At 34.6% G+C, this 22,210-nt stretch overlaps 1 protein-coding gene across 1 annotated transcript in view; it reads right to left on the bottom strand.

The window, feature by feature from the left end:
* The window catches only part of LOC136028906 (tRNA (32-2'-O)-methyltransferase regulator THADA-like), a 190,001-nt gene that overhangs the window by 33,107 nt on the left and 134,684 nt on the right, over positions 1–22,210 (bottom strand). Inside the window, exons 15-17 of the mRNA XM_065706865.1 lie at positions 16,747–16,920; positions 12,318–12,454; positions 8,011–8,135 (exon numbers count right to left, since the gene is read on the bottom strand). Coding sequence (XP_065562937.1) covers positions 8,011–8,135; positions 12,318–12,454; positions 16,747–16,920 — 436 coding nt within the window. The remainder of the gene's footprint in view (positions 1–8,010; positions 8,136–12,317; positions 12,455–16,746; positions 16,921–22,210) is intronic.

The raw sequence follows: 22,210 nt of genomic DNA, 5'->3' as shown, positions 1-22,210 counted from the left end.
TTTTTTCGTTGGCAAGGACTTCCTGACGCGAAGCCGAAATATTTAGACTTTTGTTATTATTAATAAAAAAGTGTTATTTTCGTAGTGTTTACTGTCTTATTTTAAATATAAATATTATGTATAATGGTATAAATATTATACCCGGTTTTCTATATTTTCACTTCATATTATTTGCAAATGGAAAGGCAGAGTGGTCTAGGAAATCATTTTGGTGAAGCTGACCGATCGTATAATATTTATACCATCTATTTTATGCCATAATATTTATACCATACATGTAATATAATATTTGACCGATGGTCTCGTTATCTAATATCACCCCTTCATCCTTATTTATTCCTAGTTTATAAAATTTGGTCTTCTGAACATTTAAAAGTATTATTTGATGTTTATTGAAAAAAAATTTCAGTCGTTATTGCTGTTATTCGTTATTTTTAGAATGTGCTTTTGTGAACGTACGAAGCACAAGTTAATTAAGTTTTTTGATACAAAAACCTAAGCAAAAGTAAAAAGTGAACACTTTATATTTTAGATAAATAAGTAGGCAAAGAAAGCGTTCGAATCTGCTTTCTCTTATATACTACTGCACTAATCGTAAAACACATATCACGTTAATCGCATGCTACCGCACAAGTCGAAGACACACCGTAAAACTAATTCTTGGTAATGAGCATTTTATTCAAAGCAAAGATCGAGAATGTATGCTCAAATATTTCCTTTTTGTCAGCTTTTTTTACTTTAAACTATACGGCTAACAATAAGAGACATTAAAATGAACAATAGAAGATATAAATAAAATACTTATTACCGCAAATAACGATTTATGACCAGCGTTGCCTCCACGGTCAGTTCCTAAAGTACTATAACTGCCCAAATGTGCATGCTAGCAGTGATTTTTGGTGTTATAGTAAAAAAAGTGACTATAATAGAGCTGAAATAGCATTTCTTGTTATTTAACACTATATTACAAACCTCGAGCACGCACTAAAGTGCTACACATAATGAAATAGTGTTAAAATAACAAGCTCGTGCTACACGTGACAACCTTGCTTATGACAGTGATTAAATACATCTTTTAAGGTTGATAATGCAATTGTAGTTTATGAATATACCCATATATATATATATATATATAAGAAAAGAAAAAGAAAAAAGATTACTACCTTTCTGCTTAAAATTTGGTGTTAGAGGTTGTTTTCGAAATCCACAAGCCCTCTTTGTGCCTCCAGTAACAATTATTAAAAAATCCATAAATGATTCCAGATCAAAAAAGGTGCCATAATGTAATGTTAAGCGAAGAACTCTCACTGAGGCATGACTAGTACCTTTTAGGTTATATTTTTTCAGAGACATTTTTTGTTAGCAATTCTTGATCTAAAGTGATATTTTGATTTTCTAATTTGAACTAAACTCAACTTGTTCCAAAATATAACTTGTGTAAGAAAAAAAAATAAAGCTTGCATGTTTAAAAGGGAAATATATTTACCAAGTATTTCCTTAAACATGGTAACACCTCTCATGATGAGTGATATCTCAAAAGCCCCCTCTATTCCCTGGAAAATTAAAATGTACACGCACTATAGTATTTCGCAATATTTAAAAAACGCAACATTTTTTCTGCCAAATATTTTCCTCAAGATTTTGTATCCTCCTCTACCCACGTGTACTCTACCTCTACTCCTCTACCCTCTACCCACATTTTGTATCCTCCCCTACCCACTCGTATAAACGCAGGTAACCTTGATGAAAATAAAAATTTACAGCAAGCAACTTTAAGTTTAAAACAAGTGTAAATTTTCTTCAGCAAGTCTGCATATTCGATGCCAGAGCCAACAAGCCTAAATTTTTACAAGGCGCCAACTTAGCAATTCAGAACAAGACGATTGTTGAAGGATTAATTTTATTTTGAAAAGAAAAGAAATTTTTTTTTAATGAAAATGCGAAAAATACAAAAAAAAACATCTCAAAATACCAATGCTTGTATTAACGTTAAAATGAGATCCAATATTAATAAAATTAGAATTTTCTTTTTTTTATTAATTTTTGCTTTGAATCTCAACTCTTTTTTTTGCGTGAAAACTATGATTTCAGAAAATTAAAATAAGGCTAGAGACCGCCTCTGAATGTTTTTCAGCCGTTCGCGGCTTACGAACCATATCTTTAACTACTCCGACTTAAAGTATTCACACGACGAACCCCAAGCCACTTGCCTGATTGAGCGGCATATTATTATTATAAAGTTTTATTTAATAAACCGGATATTAGATTCTTAGACAAGGAAAAAAATATTTCCGAAACTTGCGTGAGAACTCGTATGCACAGCAGGATTTCAGGATCTCATGTAAAATGAAAAAAAAAACAACACACACACACATATTTATTTACAGTAGTGATTTTATGCCTCATAATCTGGGGGAGGGGGCAAGCTATACTATAGGGACACAAAAACATAAAATAAAAAGAATTTAATGTAAGATATAAAAAATTGGGGAGCAGCTGCGCCCTCCCCTACCAAGGCCTAGATCCCCTGCTGGATCTTGACGTTTAATCTTCATTAACGACGAAAGTCAAATAACATCTTAGTTAACGTCTTTTAATCAATGTCTAATCTCATTAGCAACGTTCGCAAAAAACAAAAATATTAACTTCTTTACAACTTCAACTATTTTAAAGTTTAAATTTTATACATTTCCATAATATTATGCCCGAATTATTCATCTCAATTTATAAGAACTTCATTAAAATGTTCCTTTATGTGAGGATTCTTCTGCCACTCTCCCTTCCCTAGATTTTGAAAATACATGATTTTTCGGTATTTTCAAAAAATAACATTTGTTTGTATTTTAAAGAAGAATTGAAAAAACTACAAAATTATCCCCCTCCTAGATTTCAAAAATATATTTTTGTTTGCCCCTTGTATTTCTGTGAATTGACGCTACTGGGTCTAAGTAGTAATTCCAGCTAAACACTGAAGTCTCCAACTATGAAAAGGGAGAAAGATTCTACTTGGCGTTCGAGAGGTAAGCATCCAAGGCTCCACCTACCTCAAACGTTGATTGGTAGTTATTTTTATACCATTTTACTTTCCTTTAAGCCACCTCAAGGGTCATTATTAAACTAAGTTTAGCAACAGGAAACAAAATTCTTTCTGGGCGATAAGAAGGTTAAATTTAGAACACCAGCCATTAAAAGAGCGCGACAGATTAAAAAACAGCCGTACTCACTTCGGGTTCATATCTGTTATTTTACGGAAGTAGATATAGACTGTCCATACACCATGTCTGTCGACAAACAAACCAGTCTTTTAAATTATGCGCAAAAGAAAAGAAACTTAAGTCACATATTAAAAAAAATCGTTAAGACATTTTCAGAAAAAAAATCACTTATTTAAAGGCATTTTTGGGGGGTTATTTACAGAAAGGAGCTAAGAAGAGAGAAGAGTTAAGTTTTTCCTTCGGAAGACTCAATCACCGTATTTACGGAAAGGAGCTAAGAAAAGTTATGTTTTTTCCTTCGGAAGACTCACTCACTAAATGGAATGAAACATTGGAAATGGGTAAAACTTCCCTTGCGATAGTGAATGTTGATACACTTGTCTTTATAAAAGTAGTAATAGAAGTCTAAATATTTAGATTTCATGCCTGAAAGCCTTTTCCATTGTGGGGGGGGAGGGTAACCAATATGAGAAAACAGAAGTAGCTTAATCAAAATTGAATCCATAAAAGGATGAGAGGAAACAAGCGCTAAACAAAGAATGAAATTAAAAGTGAAATAAACGAAACTGCTAAACTGGTGCCAATTAATAAAATGTAGAGAACAGGGAGGGGGAGGTAGGAATTTTTCCGTTTTTAAAGGAAGATACAATTTCCTTCGAGCATCTAGGGAGGAGATTTTTGTTGCTTTTTCAATCTTCTTCAATGAAAATGCCCAAAAAGTGCAATTTTCAAGTCTTCTTGGGGACCTTCCTCTCAACTTCTCCCAATTGGCACCCTTGCCAAACACAAGGTACGGTGACTGCTGTAAACAATTGAGTATGACGGAATTTTCTTCTGATACAAGATTGTAACACAGCGAAACAATGTTCTTGTAAAAATCTTGCATATAACCAAGGTTGAGTTAATTAAATCAGATATACCCTGAATATACTCTATACCCTTTATAATGACCTTTATAATATATCTTTTTATATATACCTTTATAATAAAGGGTATATAATAGATATACCCTTTGATAAATGTCAAAAGTCATTTAGTACCCTTACGTTTAAAAAACTGAAATGATTTTTTACTTTGCTAATCTAGCCGGAGTACGTTTACTTGTCCGAAAGCTTTTTTTCATTTTGACATTTATTTATCAAGTTCAAGGCTGTTTGAGGTTAAGTGTCCAAAATTTCCTCATCTTTTTCATTTTTAAAAGAATACAAGCTTATGGCCTCTTTTCGAATAAAACTGTTATATATAAGATTGAATCCATATCCCCCCTCATCTCTATTTACACCAACCCGTTATAGATTATTTTTCTTTTCAATGGTCTCTCTAAAACTGTGTTACCCTCTACTATAATTATTGATTATTTTGAAATGATCAAAAGTAATGTTTGGCGTAGATGATCAAATAAGAGTTCCCCAACAGCTGATTTGAAAGTTTCTGGCCTTTCATTCAACTTTAGAAAGGAATCCATAGCTGTGTTGTGCTGTTAAGAGTTTATTTTCTAAATTTTGTCGGGTTCTGCCAACAGAAAATTTTCCAAAAGAACAAAGTACTCTATCCAACCACTTTGTATCTTTTTGGTATTACATGTTTTCCAGCATTTAGTACAGATATCATGGTTAGTCGGAATTTAAAAACAGTTTTTAATTTGCAGTTTTGTAACTGTTTCTTCAATTTTTTCAATAGACAAGGCAAGAACGTATCCAGAATCTTTTCCGGTGGGGCTGGGGGAGGTTTAAAAAAATTTATCAAAAACGCAATAAAAATTGGTTTATATTCATTTTTTGACGTTTTTAGGAATCAGGAAAAAAATTCAGGGGGAATTCAAACCAGCACCCCCCCCCCCTGTATACAGCCTTGAGACAAGAACCAATAAAATTACATAATGGACTTTTGGGTCTATTTCGTCTCCTTCTATAATTCTGGGTCTTCTTCTAAAGTTTAGGAAATCATCATATATTCACATATTCTACCATTTTCCCTTCTCTGTTCCCTTTTTTCCCACTTTTTCTCTTCTATTTCAAATGTTTTGTAAAAGTTTCAATAACTGGCAAATCTCTAAACTGCTTGAAAGTTATTTTCAATCTGTTTTTTTTTTTTTAGTGTCTTTACTGGCTATTTTAACTAAATTCAATACGGTTTCTATGTCCTTCCCTGCAACCTATTAGTCCATTGTACTATTATATTTTTCAAGGTTTTTTATGGAATGTAAAAAATTTGTTAAGTGACACATTTGCGCACAGAGACTGTATAAAAAAAAAACAACTGAATAATCTGAAAACTGATTCTCTGGATATTTCTAAAATTTCAACTGACACTATAAAGATTCTGAATTTTTATTTTAACTTTCTATAAAAGGGGTAGTGGCTTAAGGGACCTTGTCAGATCATTTTCAATCTTTTCTATGATGATTTACCTGTAGGTATAATACGTCTCATAAGTCCTACGGGTCCTAAAGAATGAAGACTTACTTTTTGTATTTCTGGTAAGCCATATATTCTTGGGTAAGCCGACCCGTTCAGAAACAGCCTATAGTTGTAGTATGTTGTCCAAAAGGATTGGACTGTCCAAGAATATATGGCATACCAGAAAAAATAAATAAATGTTTTATAAAAATATTTATTATTTTCAAAAATATTAAAAACATTTTTTTAAATATTAGTCTTAAATAAATTCCTCTGAGACCAATTGTAGACAAGAAACGAAACTAGCTTAAGAACATGCATTTGAATGTGCTTATATTCAGCTTCCTAAAATTATGCGCTAGAAACAGTCACCCCATGGGTAAAAAAGGAATAAAAAGGGATGCAAACGCTAGTCTACAGACTTTAAGCTGTATGCATAGGTTCAGTGCGAACACAGATAGTATTAAGTATGCATCCATAGCGCATGTCCGCCCCATTCTGGAATATGCGTGCCCTGTTTGGATGCCCTCAGCACTTAAAACAGTGTATCTTTGTCAGGAGCTTGAATCGGTTCAGAAGCGAGCGGTATCGATCATCTTGGCCGCCGTGACATCCCATACGAAAAGGCTCTGGAAGTGCTAGGACTGCCGTCACTCCAAAACCGGTATGAAACTCTGATAATGAGTTTTGGAAAGTTCTTGCTTTCTAAATCTCAGCACCGTGACATTCTACCTGATCAACCTCTACCATCAAGAACGAGAAAGCAAGATAAGTTAGTTCCCGTTAAAGCAAGAACAAACCGATATGGTAATTCTTTCGTCCCGGTTTTCGTCAAAATGTATAATAAGAGTTAATATTTATAGTTTGATTTATATTTACAAGTGTAGTTTGATTTTGAATATGTTGTAAAGAAACACAAATCAGCGACAGCTGTCAAGTTTTTGCTATTAAACCTGTCTACTACTACTACTACTACTACTTACGTTTTCGTGATACCTGCCGTTGTCCTCAACAAAACGGAGTGCAATCCATTGTGAAGTAATCTAGTTTCTTGAAGCAAGGTTTTAAATTGACGAATAAATAATGATTCCCAATTGATTTCTTTTACTTTTGAATTAAACATATCTGAGGGTTCATCCATTATTTTGGGTAATAACGCTTCCAAATAATTTTTCTTTGAAAATTTCGTTGGGAATTGAAGTTAAAAGTCTGTTTTTCTTGGGTTAAGATTGGAATAAGATTAAAACTAAAAACGAACAGAAGTTATTCTGTATATGAATCACGCAACACGAAAAACATGAACCTATCAATTTTTCAAATTTTCTTGGCGTGGAACGTGTGTCAGTATTTAAGAAGTGTCACCTAGCATGTAAAACATGGCGCAATGTCATTACTAGATAATTGTAAGTCAATTAAACTCAGTATCTTGTTCAGAGATAGCTGGTTAATTTTAAGAAAGATATAAATAGCAGTTCCAAGAAATTATATCAATTGTATAGGCCGTTGACCCTGATACAGGAAATCAAACTCTATTCTAATCTTTTCTAACGTAAGCTGCAACATTGGCTAGACATGAATAAACTGCGACTTAAACATTTACCAACTGTTTTATAATAGATTTCTTTTTTAACGATCTTTTAAAATTTTAATCTTCGAAAAAATATATAACGACCTCACTGCTCTAAAAGATTTTTATTTTTCTATGCAACATTGAAAAGGTTTAAGTTCAAAAAACGTTAACAAACTAAAGAAAATAGAAGATTAGAGAGAAATTGAATGCTGTTATAAAAAAAAAATATTCATCAATCCATTTCATTCTACATTTTTTGGTGCTGTTATAAAACAAATTTATAAATGTTTCTCCATTCATTTTTTTCCTCAAATTTCGGCAAATTGTGGTGCTTCTACAAAAAAAATTCTATTAAATTTATTCCATGTTTTTTGGTGCTGTTACAGCGTCACATTGGTGCTGTTAAAAAAAAAAAATCTAAAATATTCTTTTATTCATTATATTCCAAATTTCTGATGCTATTTTTAAAAAACCAAATTCTACTCGTCCATTCATTTTATTCCTCCATTTTTTGGCGAAATGTAGCATCACATTGGTGCTATCCAAAAGTTCCGAAATATTCTTCCAGTTAATTTATTCCGCATTTTTACGATCAAGCATGGCACCAATCACCTAAAAACTTACAGGCAAGAAATTGTCACCTGAAGGAATTCAACAAATTCCTTAGGAACCACTCCATGAGGAAATACAGTGCCTGACAAAGCTGCTCTTCATGCAACTATTCCAGGTTGTCAGAAATGGTATGTAAAGGATAAACATGGTTTGAATTGTGTTCAAAAGAAAACTACATCTCTGAGAACAATCCTTCAGAAAACTACTGGCTTACCTCTCGGACTGATCTCCAGCAACAGACAAGGAGAAGCTGAGACGAAACTGGAAAAGCTTCAAGACCATGTGTTTCTATGCTCACACCTTCCTGAGATAGGTTATGTATCATTTTGGAGTCACAAACTGAAATATACTTCTAATGAAAATGCTGAAATAAGCTTTTAATGAAAAAACGAAAAAACTACTTAGTACCAGATAAAAGCAAAACAATTATATAGGAAACTGTGTATACATTTTGTCAGCGTTGGATTAAAGCATAACATATGGAGTACTAAAAAATTTGACTTTTTCAACACATTTTCGGTCCACGATAAATTAAATTATGGATAAATATGTTCTAAAGGTTAATGTTTTATCAATTTTGAGGAATCAATATCCGACTCCCGCTTTAAAGACTAGCTAAGCTTATTAACATATTCAGTTTAAATTTTTCCAATGTTCCCTCCATTATAAATCAAATTATGAATAAACATGTTCAAATATGAATAAAATCACTAACGAAGTTTTTCAGACAAGAAGCTATGGTTGTCAGCTAAACTTAATCATGAGGATAAAACGAAGGATAAAGGGTCATCGACAAAGGGGCGTGAATTAAAAATAAAATATCTAGGCTTCAACTGAGGGGCTTAAGCAAAGGATATAGGGAGTGTCGATTCAATAAGCATCTGCGTTTTAGATAAGGGGCTAGAGCAGAGAATTTCAAAGAGTGGCCATATCAAAAACGAATCAGCAAAATGAATGTCTAAATCAAATATAAAAGTCAATCAAAGCTTGATGAAAAATGTCAAGTTTGTTTGATGAGAAAAAGCAAGCTTTAATCCTCTACTGCACAAAAATGAACGAAGGCTCATTATGGCAGTTTTATGTTCAGCAGATTGGATCAAATAAGGCTAGACTAGAACTTCAAACAAACAAACTCCTGCTTGACGATCATATTTACAGTAGTAGGTGCAAGCTGAAATCTAGTAAAGAGTGAACAACACAGTAACCGGAAGTTCAAAAGCGTGTATTGAAAAAAGCTGCCTAGTGAAAAAATATAATTACACTGATTCAGGAAGGGCCTTTACTATTTCAGTTTGTCTTAAAAGTAAGAGTTTATTGCGAAATGAAATTTATAGCGCTTTCAAAAAAAACCTGAGGCCCCTCAAAAATGGCGACACATCAAAATGAAATTGTACCATTGGAATCAACATGGTTATAGTCCCCAGCATTGAACAACAAGGAAAATCACTTTTTGCGTGGGTAGCACTGATCTGTCTCGAGTTTTCTTTTCTTTTCAGGACTAGCGGATTACCAGAACATTATAGAGATGTTTAATGGCTCATTCAAAAACTATTTTCTCATATCTACGTACTTTTATTAATCCCACCTTCTGCAATCTCTATATGGCACTTTTTGGGCCATTTTTCTAGGGGTGGGCTAGCGGGCTACCAAAACATCGTAGAAAGGTATTCAATAGGTCATATAAAAGCTATTGCTTATTTTTACATTCCTCCTATAAATTCCACCATCTGCAAGTTCCAAATGGCACTAAAATGACAATTTTGGCGCCATGTCCCAATTAAAAATGCTGGGACTAGCGAACTGCCACAACTTTCTAGCACAGCTTTTTGAATAGTAAAAATAAGTAAATATAACGATAAGTAATCCCTCTTTTAATATGCAAATTTGAGTGCTTCCAGAAGCACGTGAATACACTTCTCTAACCCCTAAATGGCAAGGGGCTCAGGTATGAGTTTAGTAATGTACTAAGAGTGTAGTTGCAAACCATGAAACTGTATCACCTCTATTCTCTTTTGAATAAAAATATTTGACAAGTTTAAGAAATAAGTTCATCGTATATAGCAAAATATTAAATTATCAGAAAAATAGCCATATATAAGGGACAGAACCATGATTGAAAAAAAAAAACAATTCAAAACAAATGGATCTTAGACAGAACCATTATCAAAAAAAGGAAACAAGGACTAAACATTTTATTCTTTCAGTGTCCTCACGTAAATTTAGACATTGTTTTCTCCAAAGAATTCTGATAAAGTAGAGCCTTTGCAATGATGGAAAAGAAGAATAATAAAAAAATGAGATTGGATAAAACTACTTGTAATGTATTATAGAGAAATCAGAGCTAAAAACCTATTTGCATTTTTTTTCTGTGATATTTTTTGTTGTTGTCCGGTTACATTCTTACTTTTTTTGTTTATTGATATTTCACACGTGTGTGACCAAGGCTTTTTGTTGTTTAGTAGGGGGGGGGGAGGGTGATTTTATTTGTTTATATTTTGAAAACCTAGAAAACCTACTTTAGAAAAATAATTACTTCTAGAACGCCAAGGAAATCGATGCGCGATAAAAATCTTAAAAATTATTTCTTAATGTGCAGTTCATTTGGTGATCGTATCGACCTAGTGGTCCTGGAATGTTGCGAGAGGGCTCATTCTAACGGAAACGAAAAGTTCTAGTGCCCTTTTTAAGTGACCAAAAACATTGGAGGGCACCTAGGCCTCCTCCCACGCTAATTATTTTCCCAAAGTCACCGGATCAAAATTCTGATATAGCCATTTTATTCAGCGTAGTCGAAAAACCTTATAACTATGTCTTTGGAGACGACTTACTCCCCCACAGTCCCCGTAGGAGGGGCCACAAGTTACAAACTTTGACTTAAAATATGAAAAAGTTTTTTCAACTGAAAATAAGGACCAGCATTAAAACTTAAAACGAACATATACGTATATACGTATATACGTATACAAACTTTGACTTAAATAGGAAAAAGTTTTTTCAACTGAAAATAAGGACCAGCATTAAAACTTAAAACGAACAGAAATTATTACGCATATAGGGTTCACCTCCACCTAATACCTCGCTCTTTACGCTAAAGTATTTTTAGTAATTTCAACTATTTATTCTACGGCCTTTGTTATACAGGGGTCATTCTTGAGGAATTGGGACAAAATTTAAGCTTTAGTATAAAGAGCGCGGCATTGACGAGGGGGCGAACCCCCTCATATACGTAATAAAAACATACGAATATAAAAGTTCGTTATGTAAGTTAATTCGTAAGTTATGTATATTTTTTTTACTAATAAAAACGTTCGTAAAAAATCAAAAGTTCTAGTTGCCTTTTTAAGTAACCAAAAACTGTAGGGCAAATGCGCCTCCTCCCTCGCTCTTTTTTTTCCCAATATCGTCCGATCAAAACTATGAGAAAGCCATTTAGCCTAACAAAAAAATAATATGCAAATTTAGTTTTAATTATTCATATGCGGAGAGCCAAAATCAGAACATATATTAATTCAAAAACGTTCAGAAATTAAATAAAAAAACAAGTTTCTCTAACTGAAAGTAAGGAGCGACATTAAAACTTAAAACGAACAGAAATTAGTCCGTATATGAAAGGGGCTGTTCCCTACTCAACGCCCCGCTCTTTACGCTAAATTTATTTTTGTTTTCTGGTTTAAAAAGTAGAGTTGAGAGAAAGAGCCAAACTTTAGCGTAAAGAGCGGGGCGTGGAGGAGGTAATAGCCCTTTCATATACGGATTAATTTCTGTTCGTTTTAAGTTTTAATGTCGTTCCTTAATCTCAGTTAAAAAAAAACTTGTTTTTTTTAATTACATTCTAAAGACGTATATACAAGGGCTTTATCAAGAATAAAAACTTGTCAGCATTCATCAATTTCTATTAACTGAGAATGAGTCTCCACTAACAGGGCTTACAATAGCTAATGAGTTAAAATAATTACTTTTTTTCTGGATATTTTCCAGAAATAGAACTTTGTCCCTATTTTCTAGTAAGACATCTCTAGTAACTCGTTTAGAAAGGTAAAAAAATTATAAAGTTCATTTGAAAATTCAGTCTAAGGAAAAAAGAAAGCAAATCTTTATTTTGTTTCAATCAGATTTTGGAAAGAGACTTGTTCCATAGTTGAGATTGCTTTTCTGCGTCTTGGATTCGTCATCTTGGAAAGGTAGATCCACAAATAAAAGCCTTAGTTTGAAACTAAACTTAAAATAAAATATGGCAATTAAATAAGCATAGATAACCATAGATCGCGATTCATGAGTAAAGCCATCTAAGCAGCAAGCTACATTCACCTCAGACACAGCTTACCAGTTGCATGGAAAGTGTTCATGGTTGAAACACACTACTCTAGCCTATCAGCTTGACCAAATCAATTCAAAACAAATGGATCTTAGACAGAGCAATTATAAAAAAAGGAAACAAGGACTAATCATTTTATTTTTTCATTGTCATCACGTAAATTTGGACATGACGGAAAAGAGGAATAATAAAGAAATGAGTCAAACCCTGTTCAAGATCCATGAGCAGATGTCCTTCAGGCGATGAGCTAGATATTACCTTCATAACCAATGTGCATACTTCTTTGGATAGCTCCAAGGCTCTGATGACAAGACTTTTCAGCCCAAACAATGTACTCCAGTCCCTAGGGAAGATATTGCGCAGAAAAAGTAATTATGTATCAAAACACCAGTTACAAGGTTGCTACTGAAAAGATCAACAGTATCCCTAGATATTAAACACTAATAATACATATAGAACCCCTTAATATACTTTTTGAGGATAATGTCTGATATACGTACATCCTTTTTCCCAGGATCGCAACCCTAGGGCTGAAATGAAAACCCGCAAGATTGAGGCAGCCCGGAACAGTGATATTACAACTAAGTATGCTCGAAACAGCTCGTCGCTCTCATATAGCGTTGGTACGAGTAATTAACCACAAATTATTTGAACTTTAATCAATATAACAAACATCGGTTCTTTTTTTTCAACGGAAATTTTTTCAGATCTTCTTTAATAGCATTTTATTTCAAAAGCACAGTTGAGGTTACAGGAGGCAATATAGAGTATGCAGAACTGAAAGAAAATGGGACATTAAATACTCGTTTTTAGGGTACTCAATTTTTGTTATAGGTGTATGTGTGTGTGTGAAACTTCTTGCATCCCATTGTGGTCTTATAAATTGCAGGCTCAATTGTTCACCCCTGATTCCAGATAAGTCAGATAAAAAAATAAACAAATAAATAAACAAAAAAAATGCAATGATAGGATCCTTAGAGTAGCGTATTTCAGTGTTGAAGGAATTGACAAATCCAAGTTGAAAAAGTCACAGGGACCCTTAGTCACATTTTTATTCCTAGTGTCATAATGACGCAAAAACAAAATCCGCCTTTCGGTGGTTGGGTATTACTGTTACGAATTCAATTTCTTGCCTACGGCAGTGCACTGTTCGTGATGTTCAAAAGAAAATTCAAATGGGCTATTCTAAGATAGTTGCTAATCGAGGAAAGTATAATAGACGTGCACTCGGTAGATTATATGCTACATTCGGTCCTTTATCTTTCTGGTCTTTATCCCCTTCTAAAGAAAAAACATGTTAATCAGATTCCGACTTTTATTTCAGATATTGAAAATTTTTACTTTATCTCCCCCCTTGGTATAGCAATGGGAAGAAAATTCGTAAGTTTTTTTTATCGTTTTATCGCCTCATCATCCTTTGGTCCATCTGTTCGGTTAATCTCATTGTAGCGTAGTGTTTTTTCTATTTGTAGTGTATTTCTTTTTTTTTCTTTTTGTTACTCCGCAAGTGCCATAACTTGTTATGATGTGGATTAATATAAATAAATATTAAATGTTTTACTTAAAAAAGTGACGGAATTATCGGTTTTTGTGGGTAAGCCAGGACCCTATAGTTACAGGTTTTTTTTTTCTAGCATCATTTCGATTTTATATCATAATAATAGATGTATGCTATAATGTGGAGCGAGTCAGAGAATTTTCAGGACATGTACACTCATTGACAGAATTTATGCTTTATTTACATACCGCAGACGGCATCTCAGGTTTTAGAACAAATGCAGCTCATTGTGTCGTTTAACATCCGTTCAACGTAACTTCTTTTGCGCAAGACATTTTCCAAGAAACTTTCTATTAATATCCGTAAAAAGATAATATATAACCATTAAAAAACAGAAGTAGAAAATGACATGAATTGCTCATACACACATCACGTGGTCGACGTACCATAACTGATAATATCTAAAAATAAATGTCGTATATAAAACAATCCAGAAGATCAATATGAAAAATATTTAGAAACCTTACTATTTATACCGATCATATGTATACAAAAGGCACTAAAGGGTGTCCATGGGAAACACGTAAGTGGGACAAGTTTAGCCCCCAAATCATCCTTATTTCAGTAGAAGTAGAAGTGCATCAAACTTTGGCTGTAGTTAGAGGGTTTCCACCGATTAGCCATTTGTATTTGAATAACTGACTACGATAATTAAATAAAGGAAAAAGAGTAAAATACGTCAAATGGTAACGCCGAACTATAATTTTGGTTTTACAGAGTTGGTTTTTGTCTTCTGCAATATTTACCGGCCTATAGAGTGTTTTGTTTTTTGACAGTCTAAAATCCATTACAGGCTACAGTGCTAAAAAAACAAAACAAAAAAAAAAAAAAAAAAAAAAAAAAAAAAAAAAAAAAAACAGGTTACCACAACCAGAATTTATAAAGGGGAAGGGCATAGGATAGTATTTCCAAAATATCATGAGATTCCCTCAACGTGCATTTATAGGTCGCTTTTCTCTAATCTATATATATAAAAATAAGCTGTTTGTCTGTGTTCTGACGTCATGTTTGTCGACTGTCAACTGAAGTCATGTTTGTCGACTGACGTCATTATAAGGATTGAGGATTATGCCTTCGTGAATTTGTTTGTCGACTGACGTCATGTTTGTCGACTGACGAAATTACAGACGGGACACAAATGACAACCGGGACACCGGGACACAGGGAATATAAATGACGACCGGGACACTCAAAGAGAAATTACAGACTGGGACACCGGGGCACAAATAACGACCGGGACACAGGGAACATAAATAACGACCGGGACACAGGGGCACAACTACAACGGGGACGCCGGGGGCACAGGGGGGATATATAAACGACGACCGGGACACAGAGAATTTTCGATTAGCAATCACCATCAAAAAAGCTCAAGGGCGATCATTGGAATAATGAGGTATAGATCTGAATACGGATTGTTGTTCCCATGAACAATTATATGTTGCATGTTCAAGAGTCGGTAAACCTGACAATCCCGGGACACAAATAACGACCGGGACACAGGGAATATAAATGACGACCGGGACACTCAAAGAGAAATTGCAGCCCGGGACACCGGGACACAAATGATGACCGGGACACAGGGAATATAAATGACGTCTGAGACACTCAAAGAGAAAATACATACTGGGACACAGGGGCACAAATAACGACCGGGACACAGGGAATATAAATGACGACCGGGGCACAGGGACACAACTACAACGGGGACGCTGGGGGGCACAGGGGTGATATATAAATGACGACACCCCAACAGCTAGTATGTTTATGAGGGGAGGGAGGCAGTTATTTGGACCAATTATGGAGCATATATTTTTTTTCTAACAACATTTAGCAGACACCACCATATTCGTTACGGACAATGATCATCAATCTTATAGCCACAGTAATATATACTAGAAGTGATTCGTGATAATTCATAACAGTGAATCAATGCTAATTGATAATTCGCAAGTACAATAAATGTGAGAAGGCAACATGTAGCAAAAAGAATTCACTCACAACTGAATCAGAACACTAAAGTTGTAAATAATAAAAACAAACGAAATACACAATGGAAGTTAATACGGATTATTAAATAATAAAATGTAATGCCGTTCCAGTTTTCGAAGCACAAACAGCGCATGAATGGGCCCCAACTTCTCAATCATGCGTAAAAAGAAAAGTGCCTGACCTGGACAAATTTTCTTTTGAACTAGGAGCTAGCATCCTTAGGCTAGGCTGATAGATATCAAACATACAGGTGAAGAATCTGACAAAGGAATTGTCGGGGGAATTTGAGGGGGAGTTGGGGGAATGAGATGAGGGAATTTGAAGGAACAAATGGAAAATTAGGCTTAAGTGACTGTTATGAAACAGGATCGGGTTCCGTTTCCTAGGCCTTCGGAAGAGTAGTAGGTAACGGACTATCCTGGTCGTTCTTTTGAAAGTAAATCTAGAAGATTGCGTTCGTTTCTTAGTAAACAGTATGATTTTGCCCAAGATCACTCGGACGTGGGCGACAACCGTAGCAAGGTTACACGACTCAAAACGTGGGAAGGGTAAGTCTAAGTAAAACTAGACTTAAATCTAGCTCAATGCAAATTTAGTGGCGGCTGACTTGGTGAATATCGAATGCAAAGCTTTTTGTGGATTATTGAAACGACACTTCATTCGTTGTCCGGACTCCGAGAGTTTCATAAGAATCTATATAAAATAGTTAGGAAAAATATCGAAGCATAATAGCTTTGAAGCATACCGAATCTAAAATCCTGGACTGAAAATTCTGAAGGAGAGAACACATTGATTTACAAGCTTATACTGCAAACGAAGAAAAAGTTGTAAATGCAGTTTTTGGAATTTTTCTTTTCAGAGACGAGCACAAGTTGTAAATATAGGCTCAGAAACAGAAGAAATTTTTTTTAAACATGTCAGAACTGAAAACAACAGATTTAGAGGAAGACCATTGAAGAGGAGAAGTTATAAAAAATTTATCATAGCCAGCATAAACGGTAGCCATATCAGACAAAATTGGAATAATAATTCTTCAAGTTCCATTATCTCTGTTCTCTAAAAAAAGAGCTTAATTTTGTGCTTACCTTAGCCATGGATCTAAAAGTACCGACCGAATGGCATATAATGTTCCATAAAAGGGCTTAGTTGCAGCTGCTTCCAACAAACCTCGCTTACCAGTGATAACTTGGTCTTCGAGCATGCGTACAAGCTTCTGGAGGACTATGTAAATTGGACTTTCAGACCTTTTCGCGTCTCTACTAAAAAAAAAGAAAAAAAATGCATAGTACTTAGCCTACTTTTTGTAAAAAAAAATACAAATTTTTGTAAAAAGATCACAAAATGATCTTATAACAAGAGCTAAGAGCTCATATGGCACTTGTGACGAAGCCGGACGAGCCAAGAGCTCATATGGTATGAGCTCTAGCAAAATTCTAAGAACCCATAGATTGATTTAAAAGGAAAATCAGAGGCTTAATGTCGGTCGGAATTTAAAATAAGAGCTCTGAGTCACGAGGTCCTTCTAAATATCAAATTTCATTAAGATCTGATCACCCGTTCGTAAGTTACAAATACCTCATTTTTTCGAATTACTCCCTCCCTCCCCCAACTCCAAAAAAGTGGGCGGATCCAGTCAGGTTATGTCAGTCACGTATCTTGGACAAGTTTTTATTCCTCCCAGCAAATTCCATCTTAATCTCTCCACTTTAAGTGTTTTCCAAGATTACCCAGCCCCCCCCCCCCAATGACGCTGGATCCGGTCATTATTTAAAATGAGAGATCTGAGTTAAGAGGTCCTTCTAAATATGAAATTTCATTAAGATACGATCACTCCTTCGTAAGTTAAAAATACCTCATCTTTTCTAAAATAGCGACGAAGACCACACTGCCTTTCCATAACCAACAAATACAAAGTTGAAAAGATTTTTCCTATTGTTTCAACTCTGTATTTGTTTCTCATTTTTTCAATTTTTTCAGAATTACCCCCCCCCCTCCAACTCCCCAAAATAGAGCAGATCTGTTCCGGTTATGTCAATCAAGTGTCTAGGACTTCTGCTTATTTTTTCCACCAAGTTTCATCCCAATCCCTCCACTCTAAGGGTTCTCCAAGATTTTAGGTCCCCCCCCAACTCCCCCATATGTCACCAGATCCAGAGCGGATCCGTTCCAGCTATGTCAATCATGTTTCTTGGACTTGTTTTTATTCTTCCCACCAAGTTTCATCCTGATCTCTCCGCTTTAAGTGCTTTCCAAGATTTCCGGTCCCCCTAAATCCCCCCCCTAAATGATTCTGGATCCGGTCGGGATTTAAAGTAAGAGATCTGAGTTACGAGGTCCTTCTAAATATGAAATTTCACTAGGATCCGATCACTCCTTCGTAAGTTAAAAATACCTCATTTTTTTCTAATTTTCAGAATTAACCCCCCCCCCCAACTCCCCCAAACAGAGCAAATTCGTTCCGGTTATGTCAATAAGGCATCTAGGTGCTCTAAGCGTTTTCAAAGATTTTAGGTCCCCCCTCCAACTCCCCCAATGTCACCAGATCTGGTCGGGATTTAAAATAAGAGCTCTGAGACACGATATCCTTCCAAACATCAAATTTCATTAAGATTCCATCACCCGTTCGTAAGTTAAAAATATTTCCTTTTTTCTATTTTTTCCAAATTAACCGGCCTTCCAGTCTCCCCCCCCCAAATTTACCAGGGGAAAATGATTATTTCTAATCTGATCTGGCCCGGTCCCTGATGCGACTGCCAAATTTCATCGTCCTAGCTTACCTGGAACTGCCTAAAGTAGCAAAACAGGGACCGACAGACCGACAGACAGACCGACAGAATTTGCAATCGCTATATGTCACTTGGTTAATACCAAGTGCCATAAACTGCGCAAAAATATGCAAAAACAAGACAAAAATGGAAACAACTTTTTGGCCATCGATATAAGTACGGCAGAAACACCCAACAAATCCAAGGTATTGTTTTCATATGATAAGTCAAAACCAACAATGTGTCTTATTTGTGATTTTTGCTTACTATTTGTTTTAAGGACTTAGTCACAGAGAAACAGAGAATTTAGCTGTGAAAAGTGGTGGTTTAAAATGGTTTAAAAACTGGTTTAAAATTTTACACAAAAAGAATCAATCAAGTCTTTCTTTTTAACAACTTATAAGCTTCGGCTAAAGCAATGATGTAAATGCATTGTGAAAACTTCTTAAAAAAAAAGCAACAAAGGAATTAAAGCACACTTTTTGACACAGTGATGTTAAAAAATGTAAAAAAAGTAAGAATAATTGGTAGAGCAAAGAAATGAGAAAGGAAAAAAGTCTTAAGACCAGTAGAATCTATATTCTGAAATAGGTAAGTCAGTACTCCCATCAATTCAACACCATAAATTCTACAGAATAATAATGCTTTTTCTTAAACGAAAAAAAAAATGAGAATAAATCCGATTCAAATCCGAAATTTAAAACGAATTAAAGATTTTAATACGCATTGTAGGTTTACAATCAACCAATCATTCCAAATAATTTGTCCTTTTTTTTACAAATGGCTAACTTTACATTTATCATTATAATAAATATTTAGACGTGGTAAATTTCGCTCTTTTGATGTCGAAATTTTAATTTAGTCCCATGAAAATTTGTAATTTTGAATGACCATGTTTTCAAAAACTAGATGTTTCACCAATAACAATATGCAGACTTTCACCACGAGGAAACTACCAACCCATCCTACAAAAAATTTATGGAATGTATCTAATATACTAATGAATTTTTAAATCTACTTTAAAATGCATACATAGAGAAGGAATGATAAATATCTCATTATAGTTGCAGCTAGAGAGGGTGGGCGTGAGGTCCACAAAATTGTAGAATAATAGTACTAGACATCCAGTCTTATACCTACAATAGCCCAGGATTACCAAGGTTAATTGCTTTTTTTCATCAAAAGACCAAAATTTAGCAAAAACAATAAAAACCAATCTGAAATAATTCTTATAAGATGCAAATAAAATAGTATGAATAAATTGATAGTTTTATATTCATCGAAAGCACTATTGACCAGAGAAATATGAGGGACTTGATTGTCATATGACACTAAAGCAATAAACCGCTTAAGCACCAAAGCAAACTTGGAAAATTAGTGTGTTAATGAGATGATTTTGGAATTTTTAATCCCTTTCTTGAACCCCCTTGTCGTCTTACAGACTAAAAAATGAAGTGACTCATGACTCATACTGGAAATTTAAATCTTGTAACTTTAAAAAGGCACCGTTAGGACCAGCGTCGGTTCTGCCCTCTCTTTCCACCTGGGGAAAATTCTTGATCCCCCCCTCTTTTCTCCCAAAAAATTTGCATGCAAAATTGTAACAAAAATGTCGTTTATTAATAAAATTTTGTCAACTGAACCCTATGCTTTTTTTTAAAAGAAATATCATTACAAAACGATTATAACTGCTAGATAATTTATTTGAGATTCAGTGCCCAAATTTTTAAGCCATGGGAAAGTGACCCTCTGTCTCCCCCCTAAAACCTTCTCTGTTTCAGACCCAGATGGACAAATTTATTAGGAATGAGAATCACACAATTTCGTACCATGCCAACAATCACACTTCAGAACAAAAGCTATTCTTCAGAAATGAACATCCAATTCTTTTTCTGGAATAACGCTTAAAGTTAATCAATGACAATTCCAGGTAAAACAATACCAAATTCTATTTATGCAGAATTGAAACTTAAATTATAGGTATTCTATGAATTAAAACTAAACGATTCTTGAAATTCTATTTTAAACATTGACCAATCAAATCTAATTTAAAAAGGTCCGCCTCTTTAACGTGATCTGCTCATATAAAACTTGGAAAACATTCATGTTCCACCAGTTTGAATTTGAGATTTACAATGTCAAATAATATGTTTCCATTACAAGTTATAATCAAAGTTGTTCTTGCAGCTACAGCTGCAGCAACCCCTCAATATTCTGGATTAAACAGAGGCCAATTGAGTATATTGCGCAATAATCCGAACATTTATTCACGACTACCAATTGAAAGCGGATATTACAGTCATGGTTTAGTACCTGGTAATAGAATCTTGCGGCAGAAAGGGAGAATGACGAGGAGCACACCTCACCAACATGAGTGTGCAAACAAATACTATCATCCAAGAAGTCATATCGGTGACCTGGCATCATGCCCATTTTCATTTGTTGTCAATGAAGACCCAGACCGAGTACCAAGGAAGTTAGTTGAAATGGTGTGCAAGAAAACGTGCAACTCATGTGGTCACGGCAGACATTGCACGCAGTTAAAAATGAAAGCAGAGACATATTATCCAAGTACTGGTGAAGTTGTACCGACTGAAGTTTCAATCGGTTGTGTTTGTTTGCCCATTGAGCTGGGAAGAAGAGCTCACATACTTGACCTTAATGACGTGATAATCCATTAACAGACAATGGAGCGACACCAGTGAATTCGATTCAAATGCTTAAAAAAAAAATCACCTAAGCTCTATATATAAGGTGTTTAAAGATTTATAAAATAAATCAGAGTGAATGATGAAATTTGACATCCTTGGAAAAAATTCTTATAGACATAAGTCCATTTTCAATGTATTTAAAACAAGTGATATTCTAGTCAGTTGGGGAAACGAGTTGTGTGAACCTTCATTGGACAGTATTCAAATGTGCCACTGCCACGTGTGCTATTAAAAAGCGGTAATAAGTTCCTATAGTATATTTAGCACCTTTTTAAATAAAATATATTGTATTTTAATTTTTTCTTGTCTTTTTTAAAATTTAAAATAAGGAAGCGATTTTTAGAATTTGAGCACTTAATCTGATTCTAGCATTACAAATTTGGGTTGTCAACTAAGATCAATTAAGTTGTTCCGTTTTCCAAAGGTAACGTATAAACGAACAATTAGTAATTTCTATCAAAAATACTAGCATAAACAAAGTTACTAAAACTATTAAAAGTAAAACTTGTCAAATGCTCAAGCCTATTGTTGGTAACAAACAAGCAAACCCTATCAATTTTACTCTGTTTAACTTCTACCTTATTAGCCTCCCAAGAAACTTAAACATACTAAGCATCCTTTTATAGCCCCTGTTGTAGCAGAGCGGATTAAATTCTCTGCTTGCCAATACACACCAGGGTTCGATCCCCGCCACAGCAAGGTTTGGTGACAAGCTTACTACTTGTCCCTGTAAAAAACACCCAGCAACTGAAATGTCGACTCGACACCCTCTGCCCCAGAAATGGCTTAGGAGGATTTCTATCTTTTTATCTTTTTTTTTTTGTGGCCTCAACTATACCTGATCTTCGTTTTCAATATCTCCCCATCTTGCCAGGTATTTAGCAAAATTATTCTTGAGCATCGGCTATAAATCATTCCAAGCCTATATACAGAAGTGTGCGTGTGAGGGGGAGGGGGTCAGGTAATACTCTGAGGAAATCTAAAGATTCTAAAAATTTCACCCACAGTTTATCATATTTTCGGGTAATTGACCTTTTTTAGCGGTTTTTCTTGGGTTTTAAGTTGTCCCCCCT

Source organism: Artemia franciscana, chromosome 7, assembly GCF_032884065.1.
Source record: "Artemia franciscana chromosome 7, ASM3288406v1, whole genome shotgun sequence".
Classification (NCBI taxonomy): domain Eukaryota; kingdom Metazoa; phylum Arthropoda; class Branchiopoda; order Anostraca; family Artemiidae; genus Artemia; species Artemia franciscana.
Note: the sequence above shows the minus strand (reverse complement) of the source record. Positions and strands in the feature narration are given on the sequence as shown.